The 17,813-nt window shown below is 41.6% G+C and overlaps 1 protein-coding gene across 1 annotated transcript; it reads right to left on the reverse strand.

Moving 5' to 3' along the window:
- Positions 1-4,075: 4,075 nt before the first annotated feature.
- Positions 4,076-9,234, reverse strand: LOC110895103 (protein FAR1-RELATED SEQUENCE 5). Its single transcript, XM_022142388.2, has 4 exons — positions 6,340-9,234; positions 5,970-6,228; positions 5,285-5,857; positions 4,076-5,195 (listed from the first exon to the last, which is right to left on the reverse strand). Exons 1-4 carry the CDS (start codon positions 6,657-6,659, stop codon positions 4,527-4,529), a joined length of 1,821 nt encoding a protein of 606 aa, XP_021998080.1. The 5' UTR covers positions 6,660-9,234; the 3' UTR covers positions 4,076-4,526.
- Positions 9,235-17,813: the final 8,579 nt, after the last annotated feature.

The following is a 17,813-nucleotide window of genomic DNA, read 5'->3' on the forward strand; positions in this document are numbered from 1 at the left end:
AAAAGTGTGCTTTATTACTTTATTCCGTTTTAACATGTGTCATCTTGTTTTGACAGATGACGGTGGTTCGGACATGCAGTTTGTTAGTAAAGATGAATATAGAGTGGATACAGACAATAAAGTGGCTGCGAATGACGATGATCAGCAGAACACTGATCTAGAAGCGAATGACGCCAAAAAGGATGAGATTTACGAAGCACGGTTTATCTGTGATCAAGAGGTAGCCAAAATGGTCGAGATGGAGGTTAAGGTTAGCGAACAGGTTGAAGGGAATGAGAATGAAGGTAATCTTCGGAAACCGTTTTATTTGTTTAGCCATGTTTAGCCATGTCTAATTTATTCGAGAATGTTTATGCAACTTCAGATAGTAAGATTGAGAATGAAGTTGGGGATGCAATTGATGGAAGTAAAGAAGAAAGTGGTGGCGTCGTGTTTGCATCTGTGGAAGGTGATGTTATTGATAAGGATGAACATGTGGTTTTGGATGGCAAAGGCAAGGGGGCTGTTGACAAGTGTGACCGTGATTTTAACGGTAATTATTTATGCAGCTTCTGATACTAAGTTGTGCATGAGATTTGATAAGAATGTTTTATGCAGCTGAAAAAAGTAAGATTGAGCATGATGGGCTGCATTCAACTGATGTAAATATGCAAGAGTGTGTTGGCGTGGTGGTAGACTCTGTCGCAGGAGCAGCTTTCGATAAGGCTGAGGATGTCGATGGTAAAGGGAAAGCGGCTGAAGAGGAGTGGCAGCCGGATAATAACGGTAAAGATTTTCATGCTCTAACATGTGTTAACTGCTTCCCTAACTGTATCATTTAGTGAGTTAACATGTGTTAATCATATAAACAGTGGGCGAAGGTGATACGTTTATTGATGAACGTAGTTTCGATGGCCCTAATTGGAGTCTTGGAATGACACAAATTGGGGGTGAATTGGACGTGTCACAGAAAATCGGTACGATAGAGCATTAAAAAAATAGGATTGATGGGTTAGTAGGAGTCATCTATAATATACTTATTTGCATCAAACGTGCAGGTTGCACAAGTGGGAAGGTGGATGAGATGGCTGGGACAGAGACAGTGCTGGAGCGTTCCGGTGAGCTGAACTATATTCATTTACTGTGAAAGTGTTATATTCGTTACCGAGTTACGTGAATTATTTATTTTATATGTGTTTAGGCGATATGGAGGCTACCACAAACTTGAGTATGGTTATAATGGTAGAACCAGTTAGCTCCTATGACCCGGCAATTGCAATCCACAAGGGGCAAACTGGTCTGGAATTTTATGGGGGTGATATGAATGAGGTGGAGGACAATATGTCGCTTGCAAACCATGTGCGTATGTTAGCTGAGTTGGGGGCCCAAAAAAGGAAGCTCCCTTTTAGAGAGAAAGTGGCAGCGGAACACAATAGATCACCTTACTATATAAGGTCTGTTGACATGGGTCAGCCAATAACTAAGAAGGAGGCAAATCTGTGGGAGTACATATACGCTCATGAAAGCCCAATGCACTGGTTAAATGGGCATTCTCGTAGGAAGCGGGCAATGGAGGCAAACGTGTAAGTAGAACTGCAACGTGGTTTATTGTTGTATAATAATAGTGTAAACCATGAACCAAGTGGATCTAGTTAATTGGTTATATTTTGATTTTTGCCGCAGGAGGGAACAGGGTTCGTCGTCGGTTGTTGATGTAGATAGTCCGATACACATGGCTGTGTAAGTAGGGGGGTCACCGTAGCAAAAATTAGTTAAATAAAAGCAACATGTGTTAAAATATGCAATTTAATTTATAATCTGTACATATGAAACCAGGGAGTTGCTGTTTAGAAGCCCTACCCATGTAGAAGCGTCTCGGGCTATGTTCAAGAGTTTAAACGTTGGCAATGAGGTGTCGGATGGTATTATCGACTGTTGGGCGGAGGTGCTAAACTTCCAAGAGAAACGGAAATCACGGGAGGCTTACAGTAGGCAATTCTTTGGTACTAAAGTTGTGGTGAGTGTTTTGTATATAGAAATTACGGTGTGGCGAGTTTTTGACCTTATTAATTTCTCTGTTGTGCTTAAAGTTTCCGTGGATGCTAACAACTGAGGAAGGTGGAGTCGAGGCGCGGATGCACAAGTTTCGGCTTGGAACAAAAGGTGCGGTTAACAGCGCTGAAAAAGTTCCTGACTTTAGAAATCACGACATTGTTTTCTTCCCGATATTGGAGCACAAACATTTTTACTTGCTAGTGTTTGAGTTACGCGACCCCGAAATTTATGTCGTTGATAATGACAAAGCCCGCCAAGGTCAGGTGATAGAAGATAGTGTCTACTACCTCCACAAGGACACACCGTATAAGATTGTAAGTTATTAAAATGACCATTGTTGAACAATAAGTGTGATAATATTGAAGATCTGTTTTTTTATTGAGCATGGCTTGTATATGTATATGCAGAAAGATATGTTTGTGCAATACCTTCGGGAGGTTGGGAATCCGCGAGCCGATGACATAGACTACTGCAACATCCAGCGTATGCCGGTTACTTGGGCGACCACAACAAACACAACTGATTGTGGGGTCTTCTTGATGCGACACATGGAGTGCTACATGGGGAAAAACAAAAGTTTTAACTGTGGGTTCAGCATGAGTGGGGCGAGGAAGATGGCGGAGGTGCGAAAGTTGAGAAAGAGGTATGCTGCGCACATCTTATGTTCGGAGGTGAATGTGCTGCTGCCTAAAATCAAGCAGGATTGCCGAATAGAGTAACACGTGTTAGGGGGTGAATGGTATGTACTGTAGGACCAGTGGGCTTTAAATGCGCCAGCTTTGTTTTTGGATATGTAATGTACTTTGATTTGGGGATGTTGCTTTAAACTTATTGCAGGGTAGGTGTTTTGTTGGGTATGGCATCGTCACCATGTCTTTTGGGGATAGACTATCTATATGAAATCTGATGTTTAGTAACTTGGTAATTGTATACTCTAAAGAATATTGATGTGTTGTTGGATGTGTTAGAATGTTATTAATGTAGTTGATGGATGTAGTTGATAATGTTTTAAATGAGGTTGTTTTAAATTATATATTGGTACGTGTAACATTATAGAAAATGAGAAAATGCTGCTTCCTGTTTCCAAGGGGACCACTGTTTCTAAAAATGTAGTAGGATTATTGGAAATTGGGGAAAGTAGGTGGCAGAAGTCTACAAACATAGGGGTTGGTGTCTATAAAACAACTTTATTGGAAAAAGGAAACATTGCTTTTTTGCCCCTTATGGTCACATCAAAGTCAAGTCACAAACACCTATATTCAATGTATCCAGGGAAAACCTCTATAAGTAGTGTAATGAAGAACCAAAGTCATATTCTGTAATACTTCACTAGGTCAGTAAACCATAAACTGTTAGCGGTTCAAAAGTGTGCTAATGTGATGGACCCTTGTAAAGGTAAGGTCACGGCTACCCCACCAGGCATGGAGAAGCGGAAGCAAAATGGGAAGGAAGCATGTGAGGGCCGGTACGGGGTGTGCTACGAAAGAAAAGTGTTTCACAAGAAGCCAGAAGACGTGAAAACTGGAGTAGCTTCTGGTGACGATGCTTCAGATAGCGGAACCAAAAATGTAGCTGATGTAGCTGGTGTGTCGCAAGAAACGTCACGCTGTAGGGAACACGTTTTACCAGAAGTTGAAAAGTTGAAGGGGCTACCAGATGAGTTGGTTAGGTTGCTGACGGATCCAGACCATGAATTATGTGGTTGCCCGTTGTGTCCATACTCACCCGAAACAATCCAGTCCTGGTGTTACCATGACCCATGGGAGAGTGAGCGCAGCCCCTCTCCTCTGTACTTTCATGATGAGGAATTTGCCACACCATGATGAAAAGCTTGTTAGAGATGGAGGATAATAAGGGGTAGTTAGGATGTTGAAAGTGGTTAAAGATGTGTTAACCTGATGACCCTATGTTTTAACAAAACGACATACGAACGTCGTTTTGTTGGTATTTTATTATGAATTTTTTTTGGCAATGGGTTGATGTCATAGCTCGGTAGTCGATCCATTGTTTTAGACGCGAGGTGTAACCTATTAGTAGAATGTGTGGTTAAGTTGGCTAGATGTGAAGTTTAATTCTATAACCTGATGTGTCTTAATATATAAGCTATTGGTGTGGTTAACACAGTTTGTTTTGATCCTTTCCAGTTAAAAAAAAACAAATTATGGGGGCTAACATGTGTTAAGCATCTGTTTTTATGCTATGGTACAAAATATAAACCAAAAACACAATTATCAATGCATATAATATTAAGATAAGCCCATTAATAGCAAACAGAGGTCCACAAAAAAGTAGGGCTACAAACACAAAAGTGGCCAAGGCCATAGAGTTTCTTACAAGACTATTTATGATAAATGGGATCAAAATAGTTCCACCTTCTTACACACGTAACAGAAAAGAGCAGGAGGATGTTAAAAGACTGTTACATGTGTGTAAGAAGGCCAAAATGAAGAGAGTCTCCCATTACATAGTACTAGAAAACGAAAATAAAGATTTTAATCAGAGGGTGAGGCACCAGGGGCGGTCTGCCTTTGTTGTTCAGCAGCTGCCTTTGCTGCTTTCATTGCAGCCACCTTAACGCAGTTGCGTGAGTCGTGGTCGTCGACATACAGACCACAACGCTTGCATAAACGAAGCTGCTTTGGACGTTTTGGTGGTTTTGCCTTTGCCTTCTCACCGGGCCCGGAAATGCGAGTATGAGTACCACATCCTTTATTGTGTGCAACTTCTGGATTTGCAACTTCGACTGGAATGTTGATTGGTTGCCCAACTATTTCTTCCATTTCACACTCGTTTGATTCATTTTGAATTGTACACAATGGTTGCTTGGAAAGCACATTGATCTTGAAATCCCTGAGTTGGTCAACCAATTTTGCCAACGAATCCTCATCGGTTCTGGCCACATCAACGCATTCAGTAACGAGGTCGAGGATTTCATTCCGCATAACGGACGGTGCGTGTGGGTTGACTCCGTATCGGCTGGAAATTGAAAAAACCTGTTTGGGGAGGGCATCTCGGCGCCACATATCGTTTATGTATTGGGGTGGAATCCTTTCAACATTTTTCAATCGATAGACGCAAAAGACATGGCGACACAGATATCCGATACGTGTGAAATTCCTGCATGAGCAACTGGCGGATTGGTCTACAGTGTTATACGTAACCTGTTGGGAACATAGACAGCAAAAAAAGGCCTTTAGATCTAACATATGTTAGAGGATGGGTAATAATGAAATTGCCTAACATGTGTTACCTGATAGACGTTTGTGATGTTGTTCCTTTTATCCAAATGAGTGGCGTCTATCAAAAGACTGGAATTGCTGGACTCGGTTTGGTTTGTGATGTAGCATAAAAACTTCCCTTTAATTATCTCCTTTTGAACTTGCGCGAAAACAGCGTTTGTGTAAATGACGAACGCGTGCTGTTCTATCGCTAAATCAGTATTGCCCGTGAACACCGTGGATGAGGTTTTGTACTCCGATACACGTTGCCGATATCGTTGGCTGTCTACCCTATTTTCAAAGCACATCATAAATTGTACAAGGGTGTTTGCGCTTGTTGAGTTGACCTTGAAGGCAGCGTTAGAGCTTTCGCAGCGTGAAGTGGTCTTCATTAAGCAACACATGGGCAGTTCCCTGAAGTACGCTGGTACCCAAAGATGTTTGATGTTGTACATGTCGTTCAACCAGCTGTGGTCTTGAAGTCCAAATGTTTGTAGGAGGTCATTCCAGCGGGACTCAAACGTTTCAGGTTTGATATAAACATTCCAAACCAACCGGTGAATGCAGGACCGAAGATCAGTATTATCGAGAACGTCCGCAGAGATCTGAAAAAGTTAAGAGTTACTAACACGTGTTAGATTAAAACAGTTTGAAAAGACATATAAAAATTCTGTTATGTTGAATAACACATGTTAAGGGCTAACAAATTAACCTAACCTTGGAGGGTAGTTTTTTCATTATATGCCACATGTATAGACGGTGTCGTGATTCGGTAAAGACCATAGGAACAGCTTGAAGCATGGATGGGTCTTGATCACTCAGCACGAGAGTTGGTTGAGTACCGTGTGCCTTCAAGAAAGCCTTAAGCAACCACACATAAGATTCAATGGACTCGGTTGATATCAAACCCGCTCCAAATGTAACACATTGGAAATGATGATCCACACCCGTGAATGGCACAAAAACCATCTTGTACCTATTAATAAAAAATTGATTTGATGTTAACAAAATGTAAAACTTTTTGGTTAGGGTTGTATACTTGGGGATCAGGCCTAACACATGTTAAGGGGGGGGGGGGGGGGCTAACCTGTTAGTGCTGTAAGTTGCGTCAAAGGTGAGGACATCGCCAAAAGCTTTGTAGTTTAGCTTTGAAATCTCATCAGCCCAGAATACAGAAGACAACTTTCCATTTGATACAGTGTAATCAAAATAGAAGTTGGGTAGGTTGTCAAAGCGCTCACGCAGGCGTTCGAGGAAAACTTGTGCGTCGCGTTCACCAATAAAAATTCGCAACTGGTGGCTAAAGTTTTTAAAATCCACCGGAGTCCCATTGACATTGTGATGCCCTCCTTTTAAAGCTACAAGACATCTATAAGCTCTCATGGGTCCGATACGGTTTAGACTCATATTGTGAATGAATTGTTTGGTGGAGAATGACAGCTTCCGTGATATCTTGCTAAGATCACGGTTGTAACTCTCAACAAGTTCATGATTATGAATATCATTGAAACTCAGAACTGTGTATGAATCATTCGAGATTGAGACTAGAATGCTTGCCTTACAGTCACACCATGTGAAGTTGGTCCTCCGGGGCTTTAGAGAAGATTCATCTAGGGTGTCAAAAGTCCTCTTGGGTTGTGGTTTTCCATATTTTGAGCATCGAAGATACTTGTGTGTGGGAATTCCATTCCAGACTTTAGTTTGCCCTTTTTTTTACAGAAAAACCTGCTTCAAACGCATAAAGTTCATACATGGAAAGAACATCCTCAAAAGTTGGATAAGATTTCCCACACACTGGTATGAACTTATCAGCGATGTTAGGAATCCAGTAGCGGGTTCCCTGAGGGGTATCAAAAACGAAGTATGGATTCGATGGCCCTGCATCAGAAAACGAAAAAGGTTAGGAATCTGGTATATGGCATGACAAAAGGTTAGAAATCTGTGATACGAGAATAAAGTGGGCTCCCATGTAATATATACAACCGTCTAACGGGCCGCGTGATGATTCAGCAAACAGAGAAGGACCATGAGATGATCCAGAACCAGCACCAGCCATGAACTGCATAGGGGAATCTTAGGATGCTACATGTGAACATTATGGAATATGTTTGAACTATGCCATATCTGGGGAAGAAAAGTCCAAAACCAGTGTATAGAAAAACAAACCTTGCTCATTATCCATAACCTCGTCATCATGAAAAGCGCTGTTCATGAACTTGTTGGAGATCACAACATCCGGTGATCTAACAGGGACTTCAGATGATCGCGAACAATCAACAGGCATATAAGTGTATACAGAAGCTTCGAATGGAACAGGTGAACATTGCCATGCAGTATAGTTGGATTATTCGATTAAAAAGTTGTAAAAGACAAAAAAAAAACAGAACATCGAGAAGAGTTAAGTTACATAAGTAGACAAACCTGGAGCATGCCGCCATTGACATATGGTCTGGCCATTTCCTTAACAGAATTTCAATCGTAGGTCCCCTCGTCCGGCTATCCCCTGTGTCTAAGTCGAGTATTCGATTCCCTCTAGGCTATTCCTACGTAAAAAATGACCTCTCGTGGTCCGCCGGTTGTGCTTTTCATTCTGTTTTATCTTCGAGCGAGGGCCTCTGCTTTCATGGAGAATCTCATCATTATGGAAGTCGCTGCTAAAGAACCTGTTGGGGAAACTATGGACCGGCGACATTAACTCGGAGGTTGGTGGATTTGTCTCCATGGATATTAATGGAGTTACTTGCTAATTTGGAGTATAATATGAAATGGGGTTTTTCTATTGAATGTTGAAGAAGATATAAAGGAAATATTGAAAAAGAAATATGGGGGAGGGTGAATGGTACATACGATTTGATGGGCAATAAATGAACATATCAATTCATATTGGGGAAATATCTTGGTGGTTAAGTTAAATTACTAATATAACCTTGTTGCAAAAAGTAAGAGTAAGGGTATGTGTGCAACGTGGCTAAATGTAAGCCACAAGTATAGTTTGCTAAGTTTTCTAAAATAATGGGGTTTCTTATAGAGCATTATCCTACATATATATATATATCTCACAAATCAAAGTACATGGTACGCTCTGATACCATGTAACAAAAAAGAAACTGAAAATTGAAATGAAAACAATAAAAAAAAACCTTCATTATCTAAGGAAAATTTGTATTTCTCAATCAGGAATAAATACAATGTTTGTTATTTATATAAGAAAGAATAATAAACTAATCTAGCAACTTATAACATTTATAAAAAAGAGTTATCTAACTCTTTTTTATTAAGGGGGTGTTTGTTTTTTAGAAAAAGCACTTCAGAACCTCTTTTCTCTTCTTCACGCAGACCACGCGCAGACATAAGGGCTTGCAGCTTGTTTGTTTTTTAGAAGAGTTTTCATTAAAAAACATCTTCCCCACCTCTTTGTCGGGCAGAGGTGGGTTATATCTTCTGCCCTCTTCAAAGCACTTCTCCATCAAAACACTCCAAACCCTAGATTACTCCCACCGCACCAAGCTCCTCCACCACTATCTCAACCGCCGCCGCCCTGCTCCTCCCCCACCATCTCCTCCGCCGCCGACCATCTCCTCTGTCGCCGAGACCTGCTCCATCTCCTCCCCTGTGCTAGACCTGCTCCATTTCCTCCCCCACTCTACAGCCGCACAGGTATGTTAATTTGTTAAAGATATTCTCCTCACTGTATATTAGAATACATTGCAACAAGTTCCATGGATAATTAAGGTCGTTTGTAACCATTTATTGCACATTTTTCTTGTATATTGATTTCTCGTTTGTGCTAGACTATATTTAAATATGCACATAAGACTCACGAATACAAGAACAGCTTGTCACACCCCAACCTGTAACACCCTGTGTTTCCGAATGTCAAAGTCAAAGTCAAAGTCAAAGTTAAGTTTGACTGACCCTAGTTATTTTGTGTTTTAATTGTATTATGTGGAGTACGTGTTGTTAATTAAAAGAATCGAAGTAATCGAATGTTTAGTCGACGCGAAACGCTTCACGACTGTGAATAGTAGGAAGTAACAATGCGATAAAGTTAATCAATCAATAATCAAGCTAACCGAATCATCATCGAACTCGAAACTCGAATTATGCGACCTTGGTATTATTTATACGTGTGTGTGTGACTTATGTGTTACTTGTGCGTGTTTACTTTATGTTATGTGTGGTGGCCAATCGAATAGAAACTCCAAACTCAAATCGAACTCAATCGAACTCAATCGAAATCGAATTCGAATATGTAATATAGATGCTTGTATGTAGATATAGTAGTTGGGACTAAAAGTAATTTGAATAGGAACTCAATCGTATTCGTATCATTCTCAATCGAAATCGAAATATCAGAAATCGTCGCCCGAAACAACCAAAACAGGCTGTTGATCGATCAGGCTATCAGCCGATCGAACAGCCCAGCCGATCGGACAGACTGTGCGATCGAGCAGGCTGTCCGATCGGGATGCATGGCCGATCGGCCAGCTCTTTCCCCTTTTGGAAGCCTATAAATAGCCATGTCATTGTCATTCTTTCCACTTTTGGAAACTCTCTGACCGACCAGCTCGTGTTCTTCACTATTTCTCAGATTTCTCTCGATCCCGGTAAGATTCCATCATAAATCTTGTACGTTTTTTATCCATGCACACTTCTACACCTTTCAATCTTTCAAATCTTGATTTCTAACCGTTAAATCATCAAGATCTAAGTATTCTAGGATGATGTCATCATGGTGTTCTTCAAGAACTTCATGTTTTGGCCTCAATCCACCAAGAATCACTTGGATCTAACCGATTTCCACATAAACAAACAAAGATCTATCCTAGATCTAAACAATTACACGATGTAAAGGATTGAAAGATGGATTTTCCAACCTTCTTTCAACTCTTTTACACTCAATGCCTTCAAACCGGTAGAAACGGAGCTTGAGCCAACTCACTAATCATTCTAGTAGTTGTGTGGTTCAAGATTCAGATTCTATCTACGAGGTTCACCGATTTCAGGTTAAACTTTAGACTCCGTTCCGAACCGTTCACCGGCCGGACTTGGGTGGTTCCTGTCCGAGTAGGGGAAACAAGTAAGAACGAAGGTTCCATGGTTTAGCTCGTTGTCAAAATACCTCAATAAAACGTCAAACAATCAAGACAGCCGAGTGTTAGGCGAATAGGCCGACCAGGTCAGGATGCTGACCGATCGACCAGGCCAGCCGATCGGCTAGCAAATGGCCCCACACTTTGACAGTTTTATGAAGTATGGTATTGAATGAAGTGGTGTTCGATCGAATGAGCTGTTTGATAACATTACTCATCGGATCATGAGATACTATGCTTCAACACTTACTCGATTTTCAACTCGTTCGACATATTGGAGTGCCACCCTATCGAACATGTCGTCCGATCAGGTGACATCCCACTGAGGACCCATTAACTGGAGTACCTAACCGATCGGTTAAGCCGGCCGATCGAACAGGTCGTTCGATCGATTGACCTGAAAGGTAAGAACACTTCAGTGTTCTCAAATACTACAGCGAAAACCTCTAAAGGTCAAGCCATCATACACAAACACATTCTACTCTAAAGAAAGAAACAATCCACTCGAACAGCCCAACCGATCAAGCCTACCGGCCGATCGAACAGGCTGTCCGAACGGACTGTCCAACCGAACGAACAACCCGTTCGACCGAACCTACCGTTCGGTCGACCAGGCTGTTCGACCCACTAACACTTGTTTCCTTTTTACGCGTTATTCATTGCTATGCTATCGAACTACTCAGGCTAACCCTACTCTCAAGCGCTCCCTTCAATCCATCGATCAATCGCTGTGAGTATACTCGAACCCTTTTTGCTTTAGCACTTTTGGGTGTTACATACGTTACTTATCTAAATCACAATCGAACACACTACCCAATTACTTTATACGCTAACCGTTCTGCATGTATTATGTGACTAAATGAATGCTTGTTGTTATGTTTACACGTGGAATGCTGTATACCTGCCTTAACGACGTAGTACTATAGTTTGGACTCAGCTCCCGTTTACACGGGGGTTGTTAAGGACAATTACTTGCATGGATTACGGTGGTAATCATGTATTGCGAACTGTCTCGGACAGTCAACCCGCAGTCATTGGTATCGATAGATCCATGTCAATAATTAACATGCTTCGTTTTCCTATGTGTACGTGCTGGTTATGCGTAAACTATTTCGAACTCTATATGCTATTATCAAACTTGTATGCCCACCTTTACATTATATGAATTGACTTTATTTTAACGTATGTGACAGGTGTTTAAGGTGTATACTTGCTAGGGAAGCGAGGCTAGAATAAAGCTCTAGAGCCCCCTAACAAATAGTTGTCTGTAGCGGTCGAGCTAGGGGTCTTTAGAAGCAAACAAACAATATTTATATTTCATTTAAATCTGAGTTGCCGGAACAGAAATACTTGACTGGTTGTTATCTGTAATAATTTATTTTATTATTTGGGATACGGTATGGGACGTATCATTTAACTGAATAGTACTAATAGTTGTTGTGGAAACTTCTGGACAATCTGTTTCGCTCAGTGCCATGCCCCGATGATTCCGCCATCGGTTGGGGTGTGACAGATTGGTATCAGAGCCATAACTATAGGGAATTAGGCCAGACACGACCTACACCGGGTCGCTGTCTTAGAGACCTAGACTATAGTTAGGAACCAACAGACCAAGCGTATGAGCTATACCCTGTTATTCCTCGCTATCACTGCACTCGAATTTTCAAATAGAGTCAGGCGATTTAATCGAGATTAGGTGTGAAAACAGCAAACTCTCAACTAAATCGCCTGATCAATGCTGGTTTTATCAGTTTATCAATGATTTCCTTATCATTTTCAATAACGAACGAGGGGAATGATACCAAATCAGGAGTGAAATCCATATTTTGATGAATAATCTCCTCAATTTTGCTAAAACAAGGAAGAAGTTGCTAAGCTTGGGGTGAAACCCTAACCTTGACAACTTGTTCTGACTCTTATTTTATCTCACCAAAGCCTCGACGGACTCCAACGACCTGAACTCACAAGTATGACATAGGGAATGCGTGTTGAATGCCCAAGAATCGAGGCAGAAACACGATCCCAAAAGTCGAAATGTGACGACAAGTCTATTGTGAATAGTCGAATCGCTTTGGGTAGTCGATGTCTAATAGCCGCAGACAATCCATCTCTCGATTTTATGTGTTTCGATTCCGAGCCCGCAACTGTTACTCTGATAATTCGTTGATTTTGTGTGTCTTGTGTATATCTATCTGTATATGTGTTTAATATTTTGAAAGTTCCTCATTTTTGCTATCACTTCGATCGACACACGTGACTTGCATTGCTTTTCTATCTCAAAACGGTAACAAGTCACTGCAAATCTAGACGATATTATGCTATGATATACGCTTATACTAAATTTGACATGTTATACGACTATGCTATACTACTCAAAATGCTATTCGCGACTGATATATATATGTATACGAATGACATGCGAGCTTTGAATGATAGGTTTCTATATTCTGACTACCCCTGTGATTAAATGCATATGTGCTTATGTGCTTCTGTGATTCTGTGCCCTATGTGCTTATGTGCTTCTGTGATTATGTGATTTTCATGCCTATGTGTTTATGTGATTCGTGCTTATCGTGTTCCTGAGCTTTAGTAAGTAGTAGACGTGTGAGGTGAGAATTCGATTTGTTGTGTCTGAGACCTACGATGATGTCTGTTGCAGACCATGTCGTCATCTGGACACCGACACCACCTTACCCGTCAAGAAAAGAGAGACCGTCGTCTTGCCGCTATCATCGCCAAGCAAGTGGCCAAAGCTGTGAGCGATGTTTATGAAAACGTCAGCAAATCGTCTGAGGAGTCGAGAATCGAAGCTCCTAAAGATGCTAACAAGACTGTTTTCAGCTTCAAACAGTTTAAGGCATGCGGACCTAAAGAGTTTACCGGAGAAGATGGCCCTACCGCCATGTTTCAATGGTTTGATTCGGTTGAAGTCACTCTGCGCCAAAGCGGCTGTCCTGAGAATCTCCGTACCCTAAATGCGACCGGCGTTTTCTATTCCCGAGCTCTAGACTGGTGGACGACCGAACGAAACAAACGCGGGAATGATGCAGCTTATGAGCTGACTTGGGAAGAACTGAAAGCCATCATGATGGATGAATTCTGCCCTCCCCATGAACGCCAAAAGCTGGAGGACGAGTTTTGGAACATCAAGCAGAAGGATGGAGACAATGCTGCCTTGACTGCTCGCTTCAAGCAGCTTAGTATCATCTGTCCCAATCAAGTCAAGACGCCAGACATGGCCATCAAGAAGTATATTCAAGCTCTACCTGATTATGTTGCCGACTTTGTTCACGCCGCCAAGACATCATCAATCGAGGAGACTTACTTGCTTGCCGCCGAGATCAATGACAAGCGGGTAAAGTTTGGTTTCTGGGATAAGCCATCCAAGTCTCTGCATCAAGCTACCACTGCACCTACCACCGACTCCACTGCTCAGCCATCCAAGTCATCACGTCGAAGGAAGAAGCACAACAACAACAACAGCTCCAGCAACAAGAATTGTGCTGTCACAACAACTGCTGCCCCTCTGCAAGCCGTACCGGCTCAGCAGCAGTTTCATCACCGACCAGCTCCAGTGACCAATGCACCGCCAGCAAAGCGTGCATACACAGGTCCCTACCCGCTCTGCCCGACATGCTCATATCATCATCCGGTGGGACTCGCCTGTCGTTTCTGCGCTCACTGCAACCTCTACGGTCATTTCACTGCGAACTGTCGCTATGGTCCCCGTAACACCGCAGCTCCTGCCGCCGCTCATCAAGCTTTACTTCCAGCCCCTCAAGGCCAACAAGCAGCTCAAGCGCCTGCGGTCAATGCCCGAGTCTGCTTTGCATGTGGTGACCCTAACCACTTTGCAAACATGTGCCCGAACAGGGTTGTGAAGCAAGAGCCCCAGCATCAGCAACAACCTCAGCAACAACAGCAAGCAGCCCGTGCCAGAACCTTCAACATCAACGCTCGTCAGGCTCAGGCTGACAACAACGTGGTTAATGGTACGTTCCTTGTGAATGGTATTTATGCATCATGTTTCTTTGATATTGGAGCCGATAACTGCTTTGTGTCGTTTGAATTTGAGAAGCTCCTTAGTCGTAAGCGCTCTTATCTCTCCTCGTCATTCGAAGCCGAAGTCGCTACTGGAAGAACTGTCGCTGTTAATTCTGTTCTCCGTGATTGTACTCTCAAGCTCAACAATCACATCTTCCCAATCGACCTTATTCCGATGCAACTCAGAAGCTTCGACGTCATAGTAGGCATGGACTTTCTTCGAGAAAACCATGCTGAAGTTGTGTGCTTTGATAAAATGATTCGATTCTCGCTCGCGAATGGTGATCTATTATGTGTGTACGGTGAAACAGCTTCGAAAGGCCTCAAGCTCATGTCATGCATCCAAGCTAGCAAGTATCTCCGCAAGGAATACAGAGCTTTCTTGGCCAACATTGTAGTAGCGGAGAAGGAAAAGAAAAAGAAGGCCGAAGCTAAAGACGTTCCAGTGGTCAGTGAATTTCCTCATGTGTTCCCTGATGATCTTCCTGGATTACCACCAAGTCGTGATATCGACTTTCGTATCGACCTTATTCCTGGAGCTAACCCTGTTGCCAAAGCCCCATATCGACTCGCGCCATCCGAAATGAGGGAACTCTCGAACCAACTCCAGGAGTTACTTGAAAAAGGCTTTATTCGCCCGAGCACCTCTCCTTGGGGCGCACCAGTCCTTTCCGTTAAAAAGAAGGATGGGTCGTTCAGGATATGCATCGACTATCGGGAGTTGAATAAGTTAACCATCAAGAACCGTTACCCTCTGCCTCGAATCGATGACTTATTTGATCAGCTGCAAGGTGCTAAGTGTTTCTTGAAGTCTGATCTACATTCAGGCTATCATCAATTGCCCATTCAAGAGGAAGACATACCTAAAACCGCTTTTCGTACTCGATACGGCCACTATGAGTTCGTTGTTATGCCTTTTGGTTTAACCAACGCACCCGCGGTTTTCATGGATCTGATGAATCGCGTGTGTAAGCCATTTCTAGACCGTTTCGTCATCGTGTTCATCGACGATGTCTTGATCTATTCCATGTCGAAAGCCGAACACGCGCAACATCTACATTTGGTTCTCGAGCTACTCCAGGGGAATCGACTCTATGCCAAGTTCTCCAAGTGCGAATTCTGGCTGGAGGAGGTTCAATTTCTGGGTCACATCGTTAATAGTCAAGGAATTCATGTCGATCCGGCGAAGATTGAAGCAGTTAAGAGCTGGATTACGCCTAAGAACCCATCTGAAGTTCGTTCTTTTCTCGGACTAGCGGGCTATTATTGTGACAACCCTCACAAAACCAGGTATCTGTATGACTTAATTAGCTATTAATTGTTGCCTAATTACTGTGCTTAACTGAGATTTCTGATAAACTGCTACTTGATTATTGATACTTGTACATATCTGCATCATACTTTGATTTTCCGTCACTACATTATTTACTTACTGAACTCTAGTGACAAACATGATGCACAAAAGCACAGTAGCATTTGAACGGATAACCTATTGAACATGCTGATATAGCCAGCATCAGGCAAACACTGCCTCTAAAGGCTTGAATGAGCCAGAAATATTTTTCTACACCCATAGTGTGTGTAGGGATACAAAGGTTGTATAACTGCATCTCTAGGAATAAGATACAGAGATTGGATGTGCCTAAAACGTACTCTAAGCACAAAACACATCACTTTTATCAGCATACTAGCTTCTAGCTAACTAATAAAGTGCCGAAACCTGAGGAAATATTCCTGACACTTTGCAGAATAAATTGTGTCGCTAAAAATATTATTTACAACGCTTAAAGGATTACTTAAGCACTTTAACGGATTACTATCCGACCGAACAACCGGACTATACCCGGAACATAAAAATATTGCCAGAAATATTATTGGTATTTTCCTGAGCCAGTTAGGGTCCCTGATTACCCTAACACCCGCATTATAACGCATCAAACAACTAACGGGGTTAACCACTAAAAGTAACCAACTTTATGTAACTAAGCACTAACTGAACGATCAAGATCCAACCGGGTACCCCCCCCCTTTAGGCCGGTTCCATTCTAATGGAACAAGGGTACAACCTTTTGATTATTTTATTTGAATTGTGGATATCTAGAGAGCTTGAAATCCGTTGGACGATGGCACAATCTTTGTCTATAAAACCAACCCTAAGCACAAGAGTTAACCCATCCATTTTCACCAACACTTTACTCTCTCTCTTGCTCTCCCTCTTCTCGGCCGAACTCCCCACACCCATCCATCATATTTTCGAGTTCTTGTCTTGCCATTCCAAGCTCACACAAGTGTCGGGGATCACGTACGAGGAAGCTTGAAGCAAGCGGAAGTTGAAGGACCACGTTCATTTGCTTTTATCCACGCCATTTTCGCCAAAGATCTTCCCTAGCCCCGAGCTAGAGGTATAACATTTAAAACTCGCTCTTGATCGTATCTAAAGTGGTTAAAAGGATTTTTAACGGTTAAAAGTCGGTAACCCATCTTTTGAATCTAGAAAGTCTACTAAAACTCGAATATTGTTGGTTAAAAGCTTATAACGCGTGTAAAAGTCGTAGTATTCGAATATGTTGGTTGTAGAGACCCGATCTACGATGTGGTGGCTCTTATCATCGTTTAACCCGACTTTGTTAAGATCATGTATCTTAACATAAGCTTGTTTCTAGCGGTACGAGGGTTAAAAGGTGAAACTCCACCACACGGGAAACATGAACTTGTGTAAAAGTGTTTTGACATGAAAAATAGTATTTAAAACGAGCCGATCTACGTATGTACAAGTGGTACATTCGTAGAACCAAGTGTTGAGAAAATCATGTTTTATATAAGTTGGATAACATGCTAACAAAGATGATTTTTATAAACTACAAGTGTATAAACACTTGTGAAACGAAAGATCCGACAAAATAACAATTTTTATAAAAGTTGTCGGGAAGTTGTAAAGGATGATTTGTTCCAAAAACGGGGTTTTTACAAGACTAAACTATTATATACATAGATCCACTAAATATAACAAGATCTACACAATAGTTTTAGAAAAACTACAAGTTCATGTAATTATGCGATTTTACATACTAGTCTACAAATTTGAAGTATTGAAACTTGTTTAATGTGTTGAAATGATTTGTAAAAGAAAATGATACGCTTGAAAGCGTGGCCACCTCCAGTTACAGGGGAAACTCTGGCGAAATTTTTCTAAAATCTAACACTTAGAATTATTTACAAGTGTTAGAGTTATTTTTGAAATGTTTACAAAATATATTTCGCCATGACTTTATCACAAATATTCGGAGGTGGGATTTTCACAAAGCTAAACGTGATAATATTTATTCGATAAATATATTTTTCACCACACTGTTTATGATTATTTTGTGGAAATATATAAATATTATTTTTAGAGTAAAAATAATATTTACAAACTTTGTCGAGC

Source organism: Helianthus annuus, chromosome 12 (genome assembly GCF_002127325.2).
Source record: "Helianthus annuus cultivar XRQ/B chromosome 12, HanXRQr2.0-SUNRISE, whole genome shotgun sequence".
NCBI classification, from domain to species: Eukaryota; Viridiplantae; Streptophyta; class Magnoliopsida; order Asterales; family Asteraceae; genus Helianthus; species Helianthus annuus.